This window comes from Anser cygnoides, chromosome 3, assembly GCF_040182565.1.
Source record: "Anser cygnoides isolate HZ-2024a breed goose chromosome 3, Taihu_goose_T2T_genome, whole genome shotgun sequence".
Classification (NCBI taxonomy): domain Eukaryota; kingdom Metazoa; phylum Chordata; class Aves; order Anseriformes; family Anatidae; genus Anser; species Anser cygnoides.
Window position 1 is genome coordinate 116517312 of NC_089875.1, and position 19484 is coordinate 116536795.

Genomic DNA, 19484 nt, shown 5'->3' on the forward strand with positions numbered 1-19484 from the left:
TACCCCTTCATATCCTTAACTATGCGGGAGGGAGAACACTGTTTTGGTTAAAGATCAGAAAATCTCTACATGGGAAACATTCCAAAATGTCAAGTGATAAAACATGATTACAAACTGGAAACCTAACCAGAAAGAAAACTGCAACAGTCTAACCCTTCAGTCAAGCACCCAAAGTTTCCAGGGCTGTGCAGGGTGTGATGAGAGATAGCTGCCTAGATTGTCCTCTGGTAGCTGGCTGTTGGGAGTCACCCTCCAAAGTCTGCACCTTTCCTCACTGCCCTCCTGTTTTCTCCCTTTACTCCTTTTGGCTTACGATATACAGGACTTGCTGGAGGAAAAAGATAAAACTCAAAGAATGTTTGATGCCACCCTGTATATTTGCAGGTATTTAGGGTGCAAGCTCTTTGAGGTAGCAGCTGTCTGCTCTTTTATTGGTAGAAGGCCAAGTTCATCATGATCTCACTTTCTCGTGGTTCTTTCAAGTCAGCTGAACATCCCACAGGGACAGTTACTTGTCAACATGGATCTGCAGTTGTCGGTAAGAATCTGGCAAACTGTTGGATGGAGGCAGAAAGGAGGGAAACCGCAGCATGGGTTGGGTACAAGGAGGGATTGTATTGATGCAAAGTTGGTGAAACACTAAAAAAATTTCACACTTGTGAGAAAGAAAAAACTTTAGAGAACTGAACCTAACAGTGAGTAACTGCTTGCTATCCTTTTTCCTACTTGTCCAGTAAACTCAACTGAGAATACTCGAGACAGATCCAAGAACCACCTCCAGTCTCTGCACGAAGTGTTTTCTTCCCCATGAAAGAGGACATGAGCCATGCTGAGTACCTTTAGCATGGATACTAACTATGCTCAACTCTTCCTCTTCTTCTGGTTTACTCTGAAACACTGAACTTTGACTCTACTCAAATCTTTTCCAACACAATAACATTTTCTCAAGTACAACATCCAGAGATTCTTTTATACCATATTGCTACTTTAACTAGAACTTCTTCATTTTGGGGGCAGGTTTAAAGCAAAGCGGACTAGACTCATAACTTAATCTGCTTTATGGTTACCCTGTAATACTTTCTCCGAAATGGATTCAGCATCTTAAAGAATTAGGAAGTTTTAAGTTCATATTGATAATACCTGAAGAAAAGAAAAACTGGTAGGTGCAGTGCAAAGCTTATCCTTATATCCTCTTTGCCTTTCAAACATACGTCTTTTCCCACCTCAGTCGTGAAGGAAGATAGAAAAACAAGCCATATAAAATATTTGTTAAATACGATTAAAGGTATACTGACTTGGATGCAGATGATGGCAAAGCAGGTTTTTCTGGACGTTTTGGGTGCTGAAACCCTGCTCTCAAAAAGCTGTTAGTCTTGCTTGGAGGAATGGGCTTCTTGGGTGGTACTTGAGGAGCTTGTGGCTTCAAAGGCTTCTGATCCAAAGCTCCTTTTTCATCTGATAAAGTAAGTCACCAAAACATTAAAAAACACATTGTCTAGGTTTCCTTCAATGCTAATCAATTAGAAAGCAACTGCTGTCAGAAACACTTTCTCTGAAGTTCAGATAACAGTGAAAAATAGGTATGTTAAGCGATACATTATAAAAACATACAAGCTATTTAACTGAACTTAAAAAACATTACATTAAAGCAAACGGAAGTTCTTTCTATTGACATTAAATACTAGTAAGAAATTCTGGATTGACGTTATTGCACTGCGAGTAACACCTAACAAACAAGAATCTCTCTGTACTGCTACTGCTTTGCCCTTACTGTGAATTCACCATAACTCCTTTCAAAAAGTCAGGGGGCTTTTGTTTTAAATACTGCCTGTATATGGCTAACTCCCTTTGGAGAAGTTCAGCAACCCTTGTGTGTCACCTCCCCCACTGTAAAATGGGGAAATCCTGATTTTCTTTCCCAGGAATACTCTGAAAAACAGATCATAGAGGTTTCAACAAAAAAGCATCATCCAGGACGGAATCGTATTCTTGCTTTGGGACCTTTGAATGTTAGGACGTGCACACAAAACCAAAACAAAGTAGTTGGCATTCCTTTGCAGTCTTTCTTAATACAGTGTTAAAAAATGAATAAATACAGCTCTGAAGTAGCAGGACAGTACATGATTTTGCCGCTTGGTGGTGCTGACTGTCCTGTGTAAAACACCCTGTTCACGGGGCTCGCTTCTCCTGTCTACTGATCCTATATATAAGATTTAAATTCTTAAATGCTCAGTGGTAGTGTTACTGAAGATCAGTTGCCTACATTTTAGTGCAAAAAGAATTCAAGAATCATGCATTTTTACTTGTAAGAAGTTGCAAGTTCATAAGTAGGACAAAAAATGCTGCCATCAAATTGTATTCCTGAATTATCATCAGTCAGGTTTCTCTTCAATTGCTCCCACTCAAAATCTGAATATAAAAACTGTCCACAGTTAAGTGGATGAATGTAATACTAAAGGCCAAGATTCCTGATGAGGACAGAAATCAGCCATTTCTGCTATACAAAATGGCATGGCACTTTTTTGGCTTTTATAACACAATGAAATAAGGGTAGACTCAAAACGAGCGCAGAGTAAATGTAATAAAAATACCAGCCTTAGCCACTGATATTGGACAAAATTACTACATGATATCAACAAGTGCCCTTCACTGTAAATACAGAAATAGTTATAGGAGCATTGCTTTTACCTTTTGATCAGTCAATTTTTGATTGCAATTAAAGGCAAGATTAATATGTATAAAAAATTACATGCTTGGATAGGTTGAGATTAGAGCTGCTCAATTATTGAATTAAAAAAATAATTATATTAAAATTTCTTACTTAATCAGTTTGATTGCTAGTAACAACAAGGTTATCGTTCACCAGTAAAACACTGCACTGATAGATGGCCATTTTTTCTAGTAAAACACTACTGCTATCTAAATAAGTAACTGTTAAGGCCAGAAGAGACCACATATAATTAATTATTCAGCCTGACCTTCAACAGAATACAAGAGAAAGTTTTCCTGCATTATTTCTTCTACCACAGAAAAGGACTGTTCTTTATCACACTTAATTTTTCAGAAGCTTTCATGTTCCTAAGCATGGTACCTATTACGTAGAGCAGCTAAACTTCTTAACTTACTTTTAGGAATATATTCTGAAATTCACTATAAAGTAAACGGGTCTCACCTTTTTCTTCAGACCTCAAAGGGAATTTCTTCTCTCCAGTTGGCAATTCAGGTTTAGGAGCTGCGTGTAAAACCAAATCATAGGTATTTCTGAAAGAGCTTTAATTATCATAGTCACTATCTAAAAATATGATATACAACAATTTGTGTTTGTATATTTTTTTTCCTTTGCGAGGAGTGTAATGCCATTTATAAACATTTATTTGAGCCCAGCAAACTGTAAGCCCGTATTAAGATGTGTCCAAAGTAGTCTCCATCATAATCTGGGAAAATATATAGCAGCAGCAAAATACATAAGGCATAAAAAAGTAACCCCTAACTAAGGGCGGCTGCATTGCTAGGAAATACAAAGCTACTTCTGAATTTTACTTTTATTTTTTTGAAGACATGCACTGTTTCTGAAGTTCAATACTTCCTCAGACACCTATCAGCAGGCATATCTTACATACCTGGACTTTTTACTGGAGGTGGAGGTTTCTTTGGCTTCTGTAAGATAAGAACATAAACAAAACAGATTATCAAAACACAAACATATTTGCTTTCTGTTTTGCATAGGGTAGTGTCCAGCTTATTTATAGCTCATTTCAAAGCATTTCATAAAGGAGGCAATCAATTCACACAGACAGGAAACAAAGAGACATAGAACTGGAAGAATTCATCTGATACTTCCCAGCCAACCCGCTACAAAAACATGAACAAAATGCAAGGTTTCTTCAAATCTCAGATCAGCATTTCAGCAGCAAGCATAAGCAGTAGAGGTGCAAACAAAAATTAAGAATTACATCTTTTCTAGTCCAAGGAATTGCTCCAGTCACACCCATTTTAATTTCAGTTTCAGTAAGTAAACCTCAATCTTTGTTAGTACAACAGAAGTATCAAAAAGTAATCATGTAAACATTTCAATTAAAAAAAGATCACTTTCACTGAACAAGGATTCTAAACTAAATATCATGAAGCTATTTAACTTCGCAACAAACACTTCATTTATACGAAAAACATTGGTCTGAGTTTCTTCATCTTATATTGAAGTGGAGAAAGATGAGTGAACTACTCTAGCCATTAAAAACTTACACAATATTTGTCACAGGTTGTACATTGAAAATAAGACAACTGTATGAGGCAACCACTTTCTTACTACTTTCCTAGAACTGTTAAAAATGAGTTTGAATTTCCCCCATCATGGAGTTCTGGCTTACCTCAAAGCACACATCTCAAACCACCTCATCCTCAGAGTCCAAGTAATGAAAATGCTCTAGGACACCCATCTTTGTGGTTGTACCAAGGACAATGCTCACTAATAAAATGGTCACAAAAACCTACTAACCCACAGATGTTTATAAAAACATTGCTGAAGTTGTATGGGCTCAGTCCAACGCACTCCCACTAGAGTACATGTGTTAACTTGACCATCTTTGCTACACAAACTTGTCAGAACCAAAACATCATACTAATCTTGTCAAAACATGGACTAAGAATTACAAGAACAAGTAGTACCACATGAAAATATGGATTTCTTTAAGTCAACACAAGAGACAATAGAAAAAAAAAAGCTATTTCTAAATCCCATCCAAAGATTACACACTGCAACCTACTGGCAAGTCCTAACACAGAAAAATCCCAGTCGGTCCCACAGGGGTCATCAGCATTTTGTTCTTATATTTACTTACAGGACTACAGATGGAACAGGACTGACTGCTTGCCTCCTTTCAAAACGTTTAGGGTTTAATTTAGTCACCAGTTACACATATCACCACAATATCAGAACGATATCTTTTTCTATGTGACCTAATCATCCTCATTAATTACGGTTAATCTGAAATGGCAGGTTTCAATTAAATATTTAAAAAAGAAGTTTAACCTTTAGATCTTTCTTCTTGGTTATCAAGACAGAGTTAAAAGCTGACAATTGTATTAATATTTTAAGAAGCAGTATGTGCTGAAGTCTTTTATTCCTTGCATTTCTGTCAATTCATTTTTGTGACACTAGGTGAAATACATAGGAACTTACAGGGAAGTCTTTATCATGTTCTTGTATTTGAACAGCAAAATTATCAGGGAAGACTCCTTCTTTACCATTGAGTTCTCCTCTCCACCAGCCTGGCTCTCCAGTATCCTAAAACAAACAGTAAGATATTTCAATTAATCTTTACTTTTTTTTCCCCAGAATTTTTTCCCAGATAGAGTGAAAGTGCTGTTTCTGTAGCTGTTTCTCACAATATAATTGTTTTTCCAAAACTATTTTCCTTAGAAGAAAAGCTAAAGGGGAAACAGCTAAAGATCAGAATAGGTTTGGTCACTTTGTTTTCTAAAATACAGGATATGAAATTATATTTCCTCATTTATACAAGGCTAACATCTGCAAATGGGAGAGAAATACATAAAACCAACTATGATCCAATGCACAATATTTAATGTTCGCAACTTCCTCCACTAGATTTAATGTTCTCAGCTTCCTCAACCAGAAACACATTCAGTAAATACTTTCTGTAGTTGGAATAACACCATTCTACTAAATGAAAGTGATTCTGATGTGACTGATCAGGCTCACTAGTCTGAAAAGCATGAAGTAAGAGAGAATACACTTCTGAGGAAAAAATAACCAAGTTAAGACATAAGGAAAAAAACAAAGAATTAATTCTGTATCATAGAAATCCATCACATGATCTAACTGGATAGAAACTTTAGTTTGTCTATAACAGAAGTATGTGTATTAACATACTAAATCATTTAAATATTTTAGCAAATATTTTATTCAACCCAGTAAACTCTCCTGTCTATATTCTACTTACCTGTGCACAACTTACAAAAGCTACAAATGTTCCAAGCGGACTGAACATCTTACCTTAGTGATAATTTGAATAATCTCGCCTTCTTTAAAACTCAGTTCATCATTTGTGCCTTCATAGGGAAATACTGTCCTGCAATATTCCTTGGCTGGAACGACACAGCATAATTACTACACTTGCATACCATGGGTAGTAAAGTACATAAAAGCTTACTTGTGCTATCCAAAAGGAGAGCTCAGAAATTAATACTATAATCATCCTTCCCTTCTGGACCAGCCATCTGACACTGCTTTACAAAGCGTTCACTATGTCATTCACATCATGAGAAAATCAAGTTCATAGCAATATTTACAGAGCAAGGGAGATAAATCTTCATGGAGTCAGGAGATAATGCCCTAAAATATTTTTATCCACAGCAGACTGCTCACTTAAAATTGTAACAGCTTATCTAACGTATCTAATCCCCACTGCCTCATATATTCAGTTCTGCTGCTTTAGACGAAAGAGTGATTCATGATTTTTATTGCAAGTTTATATGAGATTTTTAAAATAAGCCTAATTTAATATACACAATTGTTTCACGGTGACTTATAGTTACAGGAACTTCAAATACCCGAGCAGCACATTTGCTGAAATTCTGCAATGAAAACAAGTGATTGAAGCAAAGGAAGTCCTTGGCTATTACCTGAAACCACAGCTCGAATGAATGACTAACTGACAGTCACAGCCTCTTCTGTAAAAGCAGAAAGAATAATTCCTTTCTTCCTATTTGGTACAGGGCAATAACATTTAAAATTGTGAGAATTGTTTCAGTTGAAAAAGATGGAGGATTTGTTTTCCTTTCCCACTCTAGAATAAAAACAACATGAGAAAGGCCAAAATATGTTAGTGTAGAAGTCTTAATTGGAAAGCATTTCTCACATCTTTTTTAAACACAGCACACCTAAAATTTATTTAGCAGCTAAAAAGGCTAGGTTTCTGTATCTGACAGATCAAGGAAGCCAAAGAAAATAGAAAGGACTCCATCATGCTGCCACAACATACCAGGACTTGGACAACACACACAGGTGAGCAGCTGCAGAAACCCCTGCTCGGAGGGCAGCACAGCATTAAGCCATCTCCTGTATACATCCCGATTCTGTAACAAGGCACGCATTTCCTCACTGCTGGGAGTCGGTCAGCACAGCTGAACTACACACGCCTTTGTTCCTTTCCTTCCCCATGCACTTCTCCTGCCCTGGATATACCAAGTCCCACAGCACACAAAAACCACATCAGGAACGACTTTCCTCTGCACCAGCTGCTAGGAAGAGAGGAGACAGCAAGTGCTGCACCCCGCAGACTGTATCCATCTGCCCATCCTGGAGGCAGCTCCACCCAAAAAATCTACCCACCTACGTTAAGGGCGCATACAATTTGCCACTTCACCATCTTACTTTGTGAGCCTGATATTCTCTAAGTCATTAAGATAAAGAAGTCCAGTTTCACTTTCTAACACTTTCATACGGTGCTTACAAAGTAATAAATCTGAACTTTGAACTACCTCTTATTAAAACATTTACTAAATTTTATCCTTTCCAAGGACTCGGGGGTGACCGTGCAGTAGCAGGAATCACAGATGATGTCCTCTAACATAATGGGGGAAGGAGAGGCCAAATAGTGATTTCTATTTTATTTTTTAAACAAAATATTTTTTAAATATTTGCACCAGAGCCAAAACAAGCTTCCCAGAAATAGCTGAGGCATGCCAAAATAAGGAACACAAGCCTAAATATTTTAGGAGACCTCTATTTATTTCTTAACATACTGAACACAGATTATTTTAAACTCTCAAAACTGAGGATTCATAAACAGTGCAGTCTATATTAAAATAAAAACATTAAGAAAGAAAACCAAAACCTAGCTCTTTCAAAAGTTACAAGATACTTTAAAAGTGATTTCTATAGGTATTAACTACTAATAATCTCCTACAATTTTATATCTACCAAACTTAATTTCCTTTCAGATGTATTTATCTGGGGAGCAGAAACTCAGCATGGCTAACTAGATTAGCCCAATTTCTATACTTTTAGCATGAAAAGCACTTGAAATTATGAAAGGAGCTACATACTGAATGCTTTGAATGTTTGGTATTGAATACTCAGATTTTTCAGACAGACTTGGGTTAATTTTTATGCAAAGTTTAAGACAAGCCAAATTTCGCAATGCTCCAGGCTGCACACTGTCTTGCTGGCTCTGCAAGAAAAGCACTTCCAGCAATAGCACTGGAACAGTTTAAAAGCTGAAAATTTTAATTTACTAAAACTAAAATCTCTAATAGACCTCAAAATCAGGACAAAGTTCAAGTAAGCATCGATTTCCAAGCATCATACATAAACTTATTTCGACATATGCTTTGGAATGGCAAAACTTAAGTGTTAACTACTCTTACCCCACTACATTAAACACTCCTAAACTGGAATCAGCTATTTTCTAAAGATGGCCATGCATACATCTATCCAACGAAATAAAGCAACGTATGGCTCAAGTGGCACAGATGCCCTATTTGCTGTTATAGCTACAGCCAAATCAGGGCTTTGGCTAACAAACCCACCATTCCAAGTGCTCTGTTCTGCTAGATTACACAACCCCTACAGACAGGCAAAAAGCCAGCTGTTTGTTGAAGTTTTCGTAATTCTGCAAATGCAGAACGCACTCCATGTAAAATAACCCATTTATGCCAAAATAAGTGATTTCTGCATAAAAGAAAAGTATACTTGAAATTCCAATACAGGAGCTGAAAAAGCATTGTTTCTGGAACTAGGCAAAATGAGCTGTCCACACATCAGTTAATTTTTTTATGGGGTTGGCACTCCCAAAAGAAGTTTTGAGTTGGCTTTAAAAAAAATCTCTCTAGATAAAGCCAGGCAATTTAGTAGTTAAAGTCATAAACTGTCAGAGAAAAAAAAAATCTTTTTTTTTTTCTTTTTTATTACTATAAGTGGAACCAGGCTACCTGGAGAACAGATTTCAAGAGAACAGTAACTTTCTGATGCAAGAAACCCAGCATACAACCATGGACAGCATGCACACGAGCAACTCCAGATGAAATACAGCATCATTCCTATCACCCAGGAACAGAAACTGAGCTGGGGGGCTGCTCTGCAACAACAGATTTCCAGCTGACCACTAAAAGCCAGGCAGAATGAAAGCCAATTTAAGCACATCAACACGAATTAACACAAACTTAATACCCCTGCCTTATTTGCTTCTGGGAGACAACCCTACAATTGATTTCTGACTGAAATGCAAACAAAAACTCTTTCAGACACTTTTGCATTTGAATAACTCCTCAAAGATAAAGAACATTATGCACAAAAAGCAGTGTGCACAGAAGTATAATACCAACAAGGGGAAAACAAATCAGTTTTGACAACCAAATACTTCTCCACAGAGGATTATCAAGCAACAGAAGCATATTTCCATTAGCCTTACCTTTTGGTTTACTTTCACCTTCTGATTTTGTTCCTTCTGACGAGTTTTCCATTTTTGTTACGCAAGGAAAATGGATTGGCTTTGCTCCAGGGGGATGGTGAGGTGAGGACTACAGAAAGGAAAGAGAACTTTGTTAACAGAAAATTGTGTTTTCAGTAGCTGAGATGATGTGAAATTATCATCTCCAAGAGATTCACTGAATTTTTTTTAAGCACTTAACTTACTGTAGTTACTTCATTATGGCCACCACAACAAAAATTTTGTGACTAAAGACGAAGCACACAGCTTTATATCTGGCAATGTCCAGCTCGATTTTTGCAATCGTATTTCAATCTTCCCAAGCGTTACTGTTCCATTACCCTGAAATTGCCTTCTCTGGCACAGAAGTGGTCATTTAACAGCTCTGCTGAAAGTAACTCTGACCATATTTACCCAGCACTGGAATAACACAGGAATATTCAGTGACCATAAACCATCTCAGCTGAAGAGGTAATCAGTTTTTCATTACTTAGGCAAACATAAAAGCATGTGAAAGCCTGTCCCAGCTTCTCTTTGCTCTTGGCGATTCAAACAGAACAGAACCCAAACAGACACTTGCTCACCAGACACTTTCTCCTGCACCAAAAAAACCATGGAGGCATCACAAGTGGTATACAGAGTTAACATTAACCAAAATAATTGCTCCAGTTTTCATTTCAAGACATTTATTGAGCTGTCAGGAAGACTGAGACAGCTTCAGCTGCATTCATTTCTTCGCAGTCATAAGAGCTACAAACGTTAGTCAGTGCTTACCTGAGCAACCCTAGCAGTGTTACTGACGAGAAAAATCCCGTTGCTTTTACTTATTCTGTTCATTTCCCTTTACAACTAGACTTCGCAGACCTACTGATGCCACAGAAACCAGCCTTAGTCTCTTTAAGAACGGATGGTGTCTGTGGGCTGGTGTTTGGTACCTCTAACATACCATAGAGGAAGCTATGGTCATTTGGGATGTTCTCAGAGTGCATATGCAATTTAACTCACTCCAGAACGCTACATAAAGGAAGCACTAAAATAACCCACCTAGGAGATTAAAGAAGTCCGGTATGGAAAGTTTTCTACATTCTCTCCTTCCAAAAAAAGATGCAATTAGAAGTGCGAGAGGAAGTTTAGGCATGCAGGGTATAAACAATCTGAACCCATGCAGGATGCTGGAGCTGACTGAAATCTATCTTACAAAAGCAAATAAACATTTGAATTGCTCACGAGTCTAAGTGCTCAGTCTTCCTGTGCTGAGCAGTCCTTGAATTCCCAGAGGGAAAAAAAAAAGCCCTCTCTGCTCTAGAGCTTCCTGAGGACAGCTTTTATTTCTTTACCAGCGTAAGGATGGAGAATGCCCTTCCAGCATCCCTCCATTTAAATCCGAAGTGAGTTGAGCCCATATCTGAAGAACTATCTGTTTTAGCAAAACCTTCATAAGAATTTTCTCCATAGGGATCTTCATGTTGTTCTCTAAGCCTATCTGCCTTTGGGATGACTTTGGCAATAAGCACAAGTGGAATATTAAATGCAAACCTCAACTGTTTATTTCATTGTCTTCAAACTATGAGAAGCTTGTTTTCTCACTTCATTTCCCATCTTGCTGAGAAGCTGCCTACAACAACTTAGCAGGCTAGCCAACAAACAAAATACAGCGCCAACATATCTTAGTATTTGTGCACAAAGAACAGTTCGAAATGACTGAGCAGACTTCCTATCAACTCAATACATTTCAGACAGGATCCTACCACTCCCAAGTTATAAGAGGGAAAGTGGGGAAGCATGCCTTTGAACAAACAATCTCATAACAAGAAGGCAAATTGAAGAAAGCTAGCTCCTGAAAGCCTCCTCTGACAGCATTGACACAAAGATGCAGTGGCTCCCATGAACTCCTGCACTGAGGGATAAACCTGGAGAGAACAGAGGGAAACGCATGTGCCCTCCCTGGGACTTTACAATCAATACCCCAGCTACAAACAACAACACTTTGATAACTTTGGTTTTCTGATTCATCTGAAGTTTTGATCGAATCAGGAAAAAAAAAAAAAAAGGATGCACACAACATCTACAGTTGGATAAGCATCTCTCAGCTTTGCTACTGGGGTGGGGGAGAACCAACACATTAAAAGAAGTGTCTGTCCCTGCCCTCTTCCTGAGGACTCACTCCTTCCTGCCCTCATGTCACTTTTTGCCCTGCACCAGCACAATTACTTCTGGACAGGCACAGGAAAGCAAAATCAGTCAGAATTGCCTTTTCCAAAAACAGTCATAACCACAGCCCCCCCCCCCCCCCCACACAAAAAATTAATTTGGACAAAGATTGAAAAGCTTTCTTGAATCGATCTATTGTATAAAAAAATGAAACACTGAATTACCTCAGCTGTCAAAAACTGGAAAGACATACAAAAGTTCTTGGTATACACTATGCATAATTTCAAGATAAATGCATTGATGTTGTACTTATGAGGGGTAAGAGCTTCCTTGACTTCAGATCACACCAGAACCAAATTAAAGTAAGTAAATAATGTGATGTTCTCTAATATCTCCTAACTTTTAAGTTAGATTTGGAGAACAAGAGTACCCCTTTCACCATTGACTCAAACAAAAGGGGAGAATGAAAGAGGATGCAAAACTGTTAAATGGTACTTTTTAGACTTGTACAATCTGCAGGTTATGGAGACACCACTGAAGCCAAAAGCTTGGCAGAATTCACTGAAGGACATTCCCATTAGTAATGAAGCCTGACATCCAGTACAGCAATCTCAACATCCACCAAAACATGAAGGGAAAAAAAAAAAAAAAAGCAAAACCCAAAATATTCCTTGATTTAAAGGCTACACTCAACTAGACTCAACAGTCCTGCCCCAGATTAGATACAAAGTCTGTTACAGAAAAAAGAACTACCAGAAACTACAGTAGGTATGTATCCTACTATATCTTAAACCCCCTGGCTTTTGAAAGGATAATTTTCATGTTAGGTTGATTTTCCCTCTTTTAAAGAAAAAAAGTCAAAGCATTTGACTAGACCTTTTGGCATCCATGGTAGATAACTTACTGTGAAAGAAGTTTGAGGGGTTTTGCTTTGTTTTATAGGCAAGACCCTCTTCTTGCCTTGTCTTTGGTATCCGATGAGATGATTACAGCCTGATTACTGAACAACACTGACAAATTTTATAAACTGCCAGCATCTATAAGATTACGTTTTCAGTTTCCACACTTTCTTTTTTAAATACAGGAAACCCCAGGATAACAACACAAACCCCTACATACCTTATCTTGCTTTTTATCTTCTGGTTCACCACTGGATAATCTTGTCTTAAGTTTAACCGAGCCTTCTTTAAAGATATCTCCAAAACCAACACCTCGTATTTTCTTTGGCTGTGCTGGTCCAGATCCAGGTTCAGCTCCATTCCCTGGAGAAGCCACAGGTGAGGTAGGACCACTGAAAACAGACTCTGAAAGTGAAAAGAAAAAAAACAGTTGTTTTAATAGCTGAAATTATTTCTTTGCTCTTCAGAGGAAAAAAAAATGGAAGAGACAGAGCTGAGTGCATTGCTCTTACAAACGGCTTATTGCAGCTACAATACCTCCCATTTTGTTCTAGCTGTATGGTTAACATAAGATCATTTGAAACAACTCTGGCAACTAAGTCATTAGATCATTAGTATTTCTTGCCATTTCAAACATCATCCAGGCTCCACAGTCTGTTATCATCAGCATCATGTTCTACGTTAGATTTTATGAAGCATTGCTTAAGTAGTATAAAGCCATGGGTTTTGTCCAACATTTAAAAGCTTGTCACATGCAGCAGAGCTATAGCTGCCAAAGGCTATAATCAATAAAGGGCCATCATGACCCCAAAATGAGTGCACTTGTTTCAACAGCCACAACAAAGAAAACTGTGGTGCAGCAGCAGAGATTGGTGTCTCTCAAGGCATCAAGTGAAGTTTTTCTATGGCTCAAAGTACCAAAAAATACCTGAAAACAGTTTCTTGTGAATTTATTTATGTTTTGGTAACACTGTGAAGTTGCGTTGCTACTTCAGTTTCTGAACTATATTACTCTTCACTCAGTTGTTTTCCTTTTAGTTCTCTAAACTGATAGCTACACATTTCATTGACGAGAAAATTACAAAAGACCACAGCTCAGTGAACAGAGAATTTACTTGTTCTCAGGAGTAAAGAAATATAGCAGATACTTGAGACCTTGACTGTGAAAGTAGTGAGCATTAAATATAACCCTCAGGCAGGAGAGCGAGTGGTGGTGTGCTGCTGAAAATCATAACTTGTTAGATACTGACAGAAAATACAATCACTTCAGATTACTGTTGTTCAGTCTCTCTGGATCTCAGTATTCCTGAAATAAGATGGACACACAACCATTTGTACACTCATCTCACCAGATACCACTAATATCAGCAAAACTGAACTCTAAACAGCTGTTGAAATATTTGGGACTGCTCAAATCAAACAACTCTTGGCTTACACTACTGAAATTATTTCCAGAATTTACAAAAAAAACAATTATTTTTTTCTTTCCCATCTCTGAGCAAACCCTTATTAGGAACAATTTCTACAGAACATCTTGCAAATGTGGACGCACATTACTGAAAAAAATTTAAAGAAGCTTTTTAGCCTTGAATATTACAATAGACTTCTTTAAGCACTGACTAACTCCCTTCAGGGCACTGCTCCCAGAGAATGCTCCCATTTCAGCAATATCATATCAAAGTTCCCCAGTCTTCAAACAAGTCTTCAAAAACATAAGACCTCAGAAATACAGTTTCAAGGCAACAGACTAAATAATTGCCTGTAAAACATGAACCTGCCTGGAACCCCTCAGCATTTAAACTCCTGTTCAGCTACAGTCTGCTTCTGTCTTAGCTACACAGCCAGAGCCACAAAGGAGTGGCTAAATTTAAAAACTGCCTTAAAAACAACCCAAGGAATATATGTTTGATCTAGTGTCCATTTTAGTATTTGTTAGACAGCACATGAAAAATATTTTATTCTTAGAATCAAATATAATAAGATGGTAGTACAACCACAATGTTCCGAATTATGAGATTTAAAATGATTTTGCTAAGTGCTTACAACAAAACAGAATACCACCTGCGTCATCCAGAGCGTCCTGTGTTTCTCCATCATCCGTCGATTCCAATTCTTTCACAAAGTTAGAAGGAAACAGCCCTGACTTGCCATTTAGTGTTCCACTCCACCAGCCTTCTTCTACCTGTACAGAAGTATTTTGCACGTTACTAATTAAGCAAAAAGGAAACTAAAATACAACACCTGTTGCAACATTTAAATACAGCAATCTAAGCAATTTAAGAAATTTAAAAAGTTTATATCTATTGAATTCATTTTTAAAACTCTACGAACAATTTTGCGAAAGCTCAAATGAACAGTTTCCCTTTAAAGAAACTACCAAAGACATGGAAACAGTAGGCAAAAAGAACAAGAAAATCATTTATTGTCACTTCCACCTCCACAGCAATGATCCCAGAACATTAAGTCTTATGCCACTTAACCAAGAGCAGCAAAACGTCCATCAACTTTCTCAAGAGAAGAGGGAATAACAAGCATCAGCTATTTAATAGAAGAAAATATTAACTTGTTTATGAAATAAAGACAATTTTCAGCCTAGCTTTCTAAGGCAATCTGTTGTTGCCAAACTGTCCTGTCCGGTTTCCACCAGTCACACTTCCATTAGTCCTGTATCTATTGACCAACTTCAACCAATTTTGAAACTGGTGTCTTCTGATCAAAGATAATTTCTACAGATGACGTTGAGTAGAAAAGAGAAAAGTCCTTAGGGACATCACAGCTTAGTTTTCCATGAGTCTGTTATCCATTCCTTCTGTCAGGAAACAGCTGGCTGAAGAGCAGATGCCTAGCTCTAGGTCAGCTAGAAGATATGGAAACTTTCCCATCTGAGTTGGCTGACCAACGAAGGTAGCCAAGATGCCTGAGTTTTGTGGTCCTAAGGGTACAAGTCTGTTGGATGATAAATTGTTAGCTTTGCTATTCACAAACCAACTCACTTTTGTACTAGAAATAAAGCCGTTCAGGTTTGTTTTAAGGACTCTGTGATGCTCTGTTAAGTGCTTGGATGCCTGGTGTTATTCACTCTAAAATATTTAATGAAAGGCTCATTGGGAATACGACACTATTCAAAACACAGGGAAAAGCTGGGCGCACGTAGATGATGGTGTAAAAATACGATGTCAGAAGACTGAATAATAGTGGGGTTTTTTGTTTTTTGTTTTTTTTTTTTATGAACATATTTGAAGATATCTGGAATGATGTGAAGGTAATTTGCCCAATGAGCAATATTTAAAATTGAGACAAAATCAACTGAAATGAAATATTTTGAAATTTTTCTGCTTTAAGGCTGGAAAGCTGTTTTTAGAACAGAAAGAAAAGCAACAGAATAAAACAGCAGCTGTTTACGTAATCTTTTTATAGCCTTGCTTTGTAGGACACTACGCCTGACACACAGACATAATTTTTAAACCCTAGCTTACCTCCAGGCAGGCAGAATGCATGCAAAGCCTGGCAGCTACAGAGACAGACAGGCAGTGGAAAAAAACGTTTTTCTTTTTAAAGACATCCTAGCTATCAAATATAGCTTCGTTGTGGATGGTTTAAATATGGAGACTGGTCCAGCAAATCAAATTTCAAGCATAGATTCCTGACAGATGCTGATCAGGCTCCAGCACCTCATGCTTTACATAATACATGACAAAAAAACTAAAATTAAGATGCTCTGAATCACACATACTACCAAAGAGCCATGAGAAAGGGTCTTTTCATGCTTGTGATACAGAAAGAGATTGAAGCATCCCTTTATTTTCTGCCATGAGAAAAGGTCAGCAAAGCACTTTACAGACTTGCAAGGCAAAGCAATGCCAGTTCAGAGACAAGCTGGAATAGATTAAACGTTTTCTGAGCGTATGTCAGTCTCCTCACCATGCTGTCCTTAAAAAAGTGATGACATACAAGCCAGTGTTACCAGCGAATGCATCTTTAATCGACATTAAAGAACAGATGAAGAAAATAAAAAGGTTCTATGTGGCTTGGTGAAGAGCAACTGTGTATTTCTGAATGCTAACACTAATGATGACAATTTCAGGACATCTTCCATTTCAAAACCCTACTACAGGATACAATTTCCACAAGAGGGAGATACAGCTCTGGTACAGCATCGGTACTTTTTTTGAATTCCATCTAGTTGCTGCTATAAAAAGATGAACACTCAGACTTCTGAGCAAAGGGGGAAAAAATGACTGAAACGAACTCTTTTACCAGTCTGAACTATAAAAAAAAATCAGTTGTTGAGCCTCATGAACTTAGATTATGCAATACAAATACAATACTATTTAAAAAAAAGCATTTTTTGAACTGGTATTTAGTTCTGCATCTGACAGGAATATGGAAAAAGATATGAAGGAGAAACAAAAGGTTTAGAGAAATTATACAGTTATGTGCACTCTGTGTATCCTGTATGCATAACCCACAAGTTCTGTAAACAAAAGGCCCTGATGATTCAACCACGTAGCACAAAGGCCTTCTTCCCTGTTGCTGAACCTTGTAACCTGCTCTCTTCAAAATTAGTCATTTATCTTCTGAAGCCATGACCTCCACTTTTAATTTCACGATCATTCCTGTAAATGACTAACTATTCAATTTAGGAAAACAATTGCAAGTGCTACAACTGATAACACTGCTCTGTTATCAGGCGTAACTGGTAGAACTTATTCCTCTGAGCAGGTGATTTTGCTTTATTATTTTCTCCAAAGAAATGACCAAGTGCTCTCTCAAAGTAATAATCCTAAATTATCTGTAAATTTAAGTTACCTGTTATATAAATAGCACCTTTTATATATAAATGAAAGCAAGAATCACTTCACAGCAATGAAGACAAGTTATCCACAACTGATAGTATTTTCTATGATTCTTCACATTTCTGGCCATAGAATCACAGAATGGTTTGGGTTTGAAGGCACCTTAAAGCCCATTCAGTTCCAGCCTGGAACTACAAATACTACAAATACATATTTTCATATCATTGTTTTTGTTGTCCTTGTTGTTTTTAAACAAAGATGTGTTCCTTGCACCCATTCTGAGAGATTACTGCACAAAACTGTCCTAGGCCACCTGTTTTCACAAAGTTCTGTGGAAACACACCAATTTCAAGAAGTTTACTTTTTTTCTGAAAGCCAGGTGAGGTATATGAAAGGAAGGAGCTCAGGCACAGAAATAACATGAGAACAGAAACAACAAACCATGTCCCCAAAAAAATCGTTTCTATCTAGGAAACCAGATGAATAATTGCCTTGATCTTTTTGTTTTGATTAGCTATTTGGTCTTCTCTGATACATCATACTGAGCACCCCTCCCAAAATAATTCTGAAAGTTAACATGTGAGACTCAAAACAGCAGCTCCCAAAGCAGTTTACTGCTTGAATGGTATCCAGTGATATCATTCTGCCTATTGACTGGTGCAATGTAAGCATTTATGAAGCCAGGACTGCTGCATACAGGTGCTATCCACAAATTAAATTGATGAATGAGGTTACCCAGGAGTACTCCTTTAAAAAAAACGCTCTCACACAATGAAATCTGAGACTGATTTTGGTGAGCAGGTTTAACAAGTCACTTGGTTTTATTCAAAGCTAACAGAACAAATTCTACCATTCATTAGTTCAACTGCATCTGAAAGCATAATTATCTGGAAGTATAATTATTTCCTTGCTATGAGAATGGAAAAATCATTCCTGGCAAGTATCAGAATCCTGGAGAGTTAGCACTCTCTTCAAATGAAGTTATCCGAGTAAAAGATGCAATCTCAAAGCTACTTTAAGAGCACCAACAGACACATGGCTAGAAAGAAATATTAAATCTTTTTCCTTTCTTGGATTCTCAAGGAAACAGCAAGGAGGGGCTGTACCAATGGAGGCCAGAGTATGCTGTGCAGAAGTTTTTCATCCAGTTCTGAAAGGATCCTTCCATGATCGCTCTGGTCTTTTCCACAGGTTCTCTGACAGATTTAGCTCTTGTAAGAGATACTCTTCCCACATATTCAAGCCTCCCACAACACAAGTTGCTATTGAATGGAACAGGTATCAAGGAGGTGTATAGTTAGGAAAAAGAAAATAACTCCCCCACAAAGCCCCTCTCAGATGCACAGGGTGATTGCCATCGAGTTCTGAACATCAATACCAAGCTTTAATTGTATTCTTACTCAGTGGAAAACTAAATGGAAATAACACATTGCCAACTGCATTTGTAAGTTGCCTATTTTTGTGCAAGTTGTTAGAAGTATATCATACAACAGGCACAGTTTGTTGTACTGAATGCTGTTACTATTAGTTCAAAGTTTAAATGATGAAAGACTTTGTACAAAAGCACCAAACTGGAAAATCAGGTCAAATAGCATTTTTCACCTAAACCAAGTTAGGGTATGTCATGTTAAAGGCAAATGGTCAAAGAATTTTAGTACAAGCATCCTAAAAGCAAGGATCACATTGACAGAGCCAAGGAACTGTGGAAGTCTTTTGAAAAAGAAATCAGTGTACTGAATTACAATTTATTGCTGTGAAGATGAAATACTTCCCCTAGTATTTGTTGATTTAGGGTAAGAACGTGGGAGAAAGAACTCCTAAACTATTAGCTTTACCCTCTGATATACCAACTCCTTTGCTATTTTCCAAAATTCTTTTATTTCAAACATTACAAAATAAATTTAAAAAAGAGTCACTTTTGACCACATGAAGACACAACCAGCTCTGTGAAATGGCTTACCTCTTCACTGATGTCGATCACATCCCCCACCTTGAGTTCCAGCTCATCCTCATTCTGCGGGACGTATTCAAAGAGCACTTTACATTGCCTCTTCTTGGACTCTGATACAAAGGAAATGGAAAAAAAAATATTTTAAAATGAAAACTCGTTTTTCCTTAGCTTCCAAGTATCAAATCTGACCAGAACACCTGTAAACCACCCCAAAAAGCTATGTAAGCTTCTGCTTCTG

At 37.5% G+C, this 19484-nt stretch overlaps 1 protein-coding gene across 3 annotated transcripts in view; it reads right to left on the reverse strand.

The window, feature by feature from the left end:
* CD2AP (CD2 associated protein) overlaps positions 1-19484 on the reverse strand; it is a 75872-nt gene that overhangs the window by 14065 nt on the left and 42323 nt on the right. For all 3 annotated transcript variants that reach the window (XM_066995041.1, XM_048065672.2, XM_066995042.1), the window contains 9 exons: positions 19256-19356; positions 14561-14681; positions 12720-12904; positions 9432-9540; positions 6014-6105; positions 5180-5284; positions 3621-3657; positions 3173-3232; positions 1296-1455 (listed from right to left, as the gene is read on the reverse strand). In XM_066995041.1, the coding sequence (XP_066851142.1) occupies positions 1296-1455; positions 3173-3232; positions 3621-3657; positions 5180-5284; positions 6014-6105; positions 9432-9540; positions 12720-12904; positions 14561-14681; positions 19256-19356 (970 nt within the window). The remainder of the gene's footprint in view (positions 1-1295; positions 1456-3172; positions 3233-3620; positions 3658-5179; positions 5285-6013; positions 6106-9431; positions 9541-12719; positions 12905-14560; positions 14682-19255; positions 19357-19484) is intronic.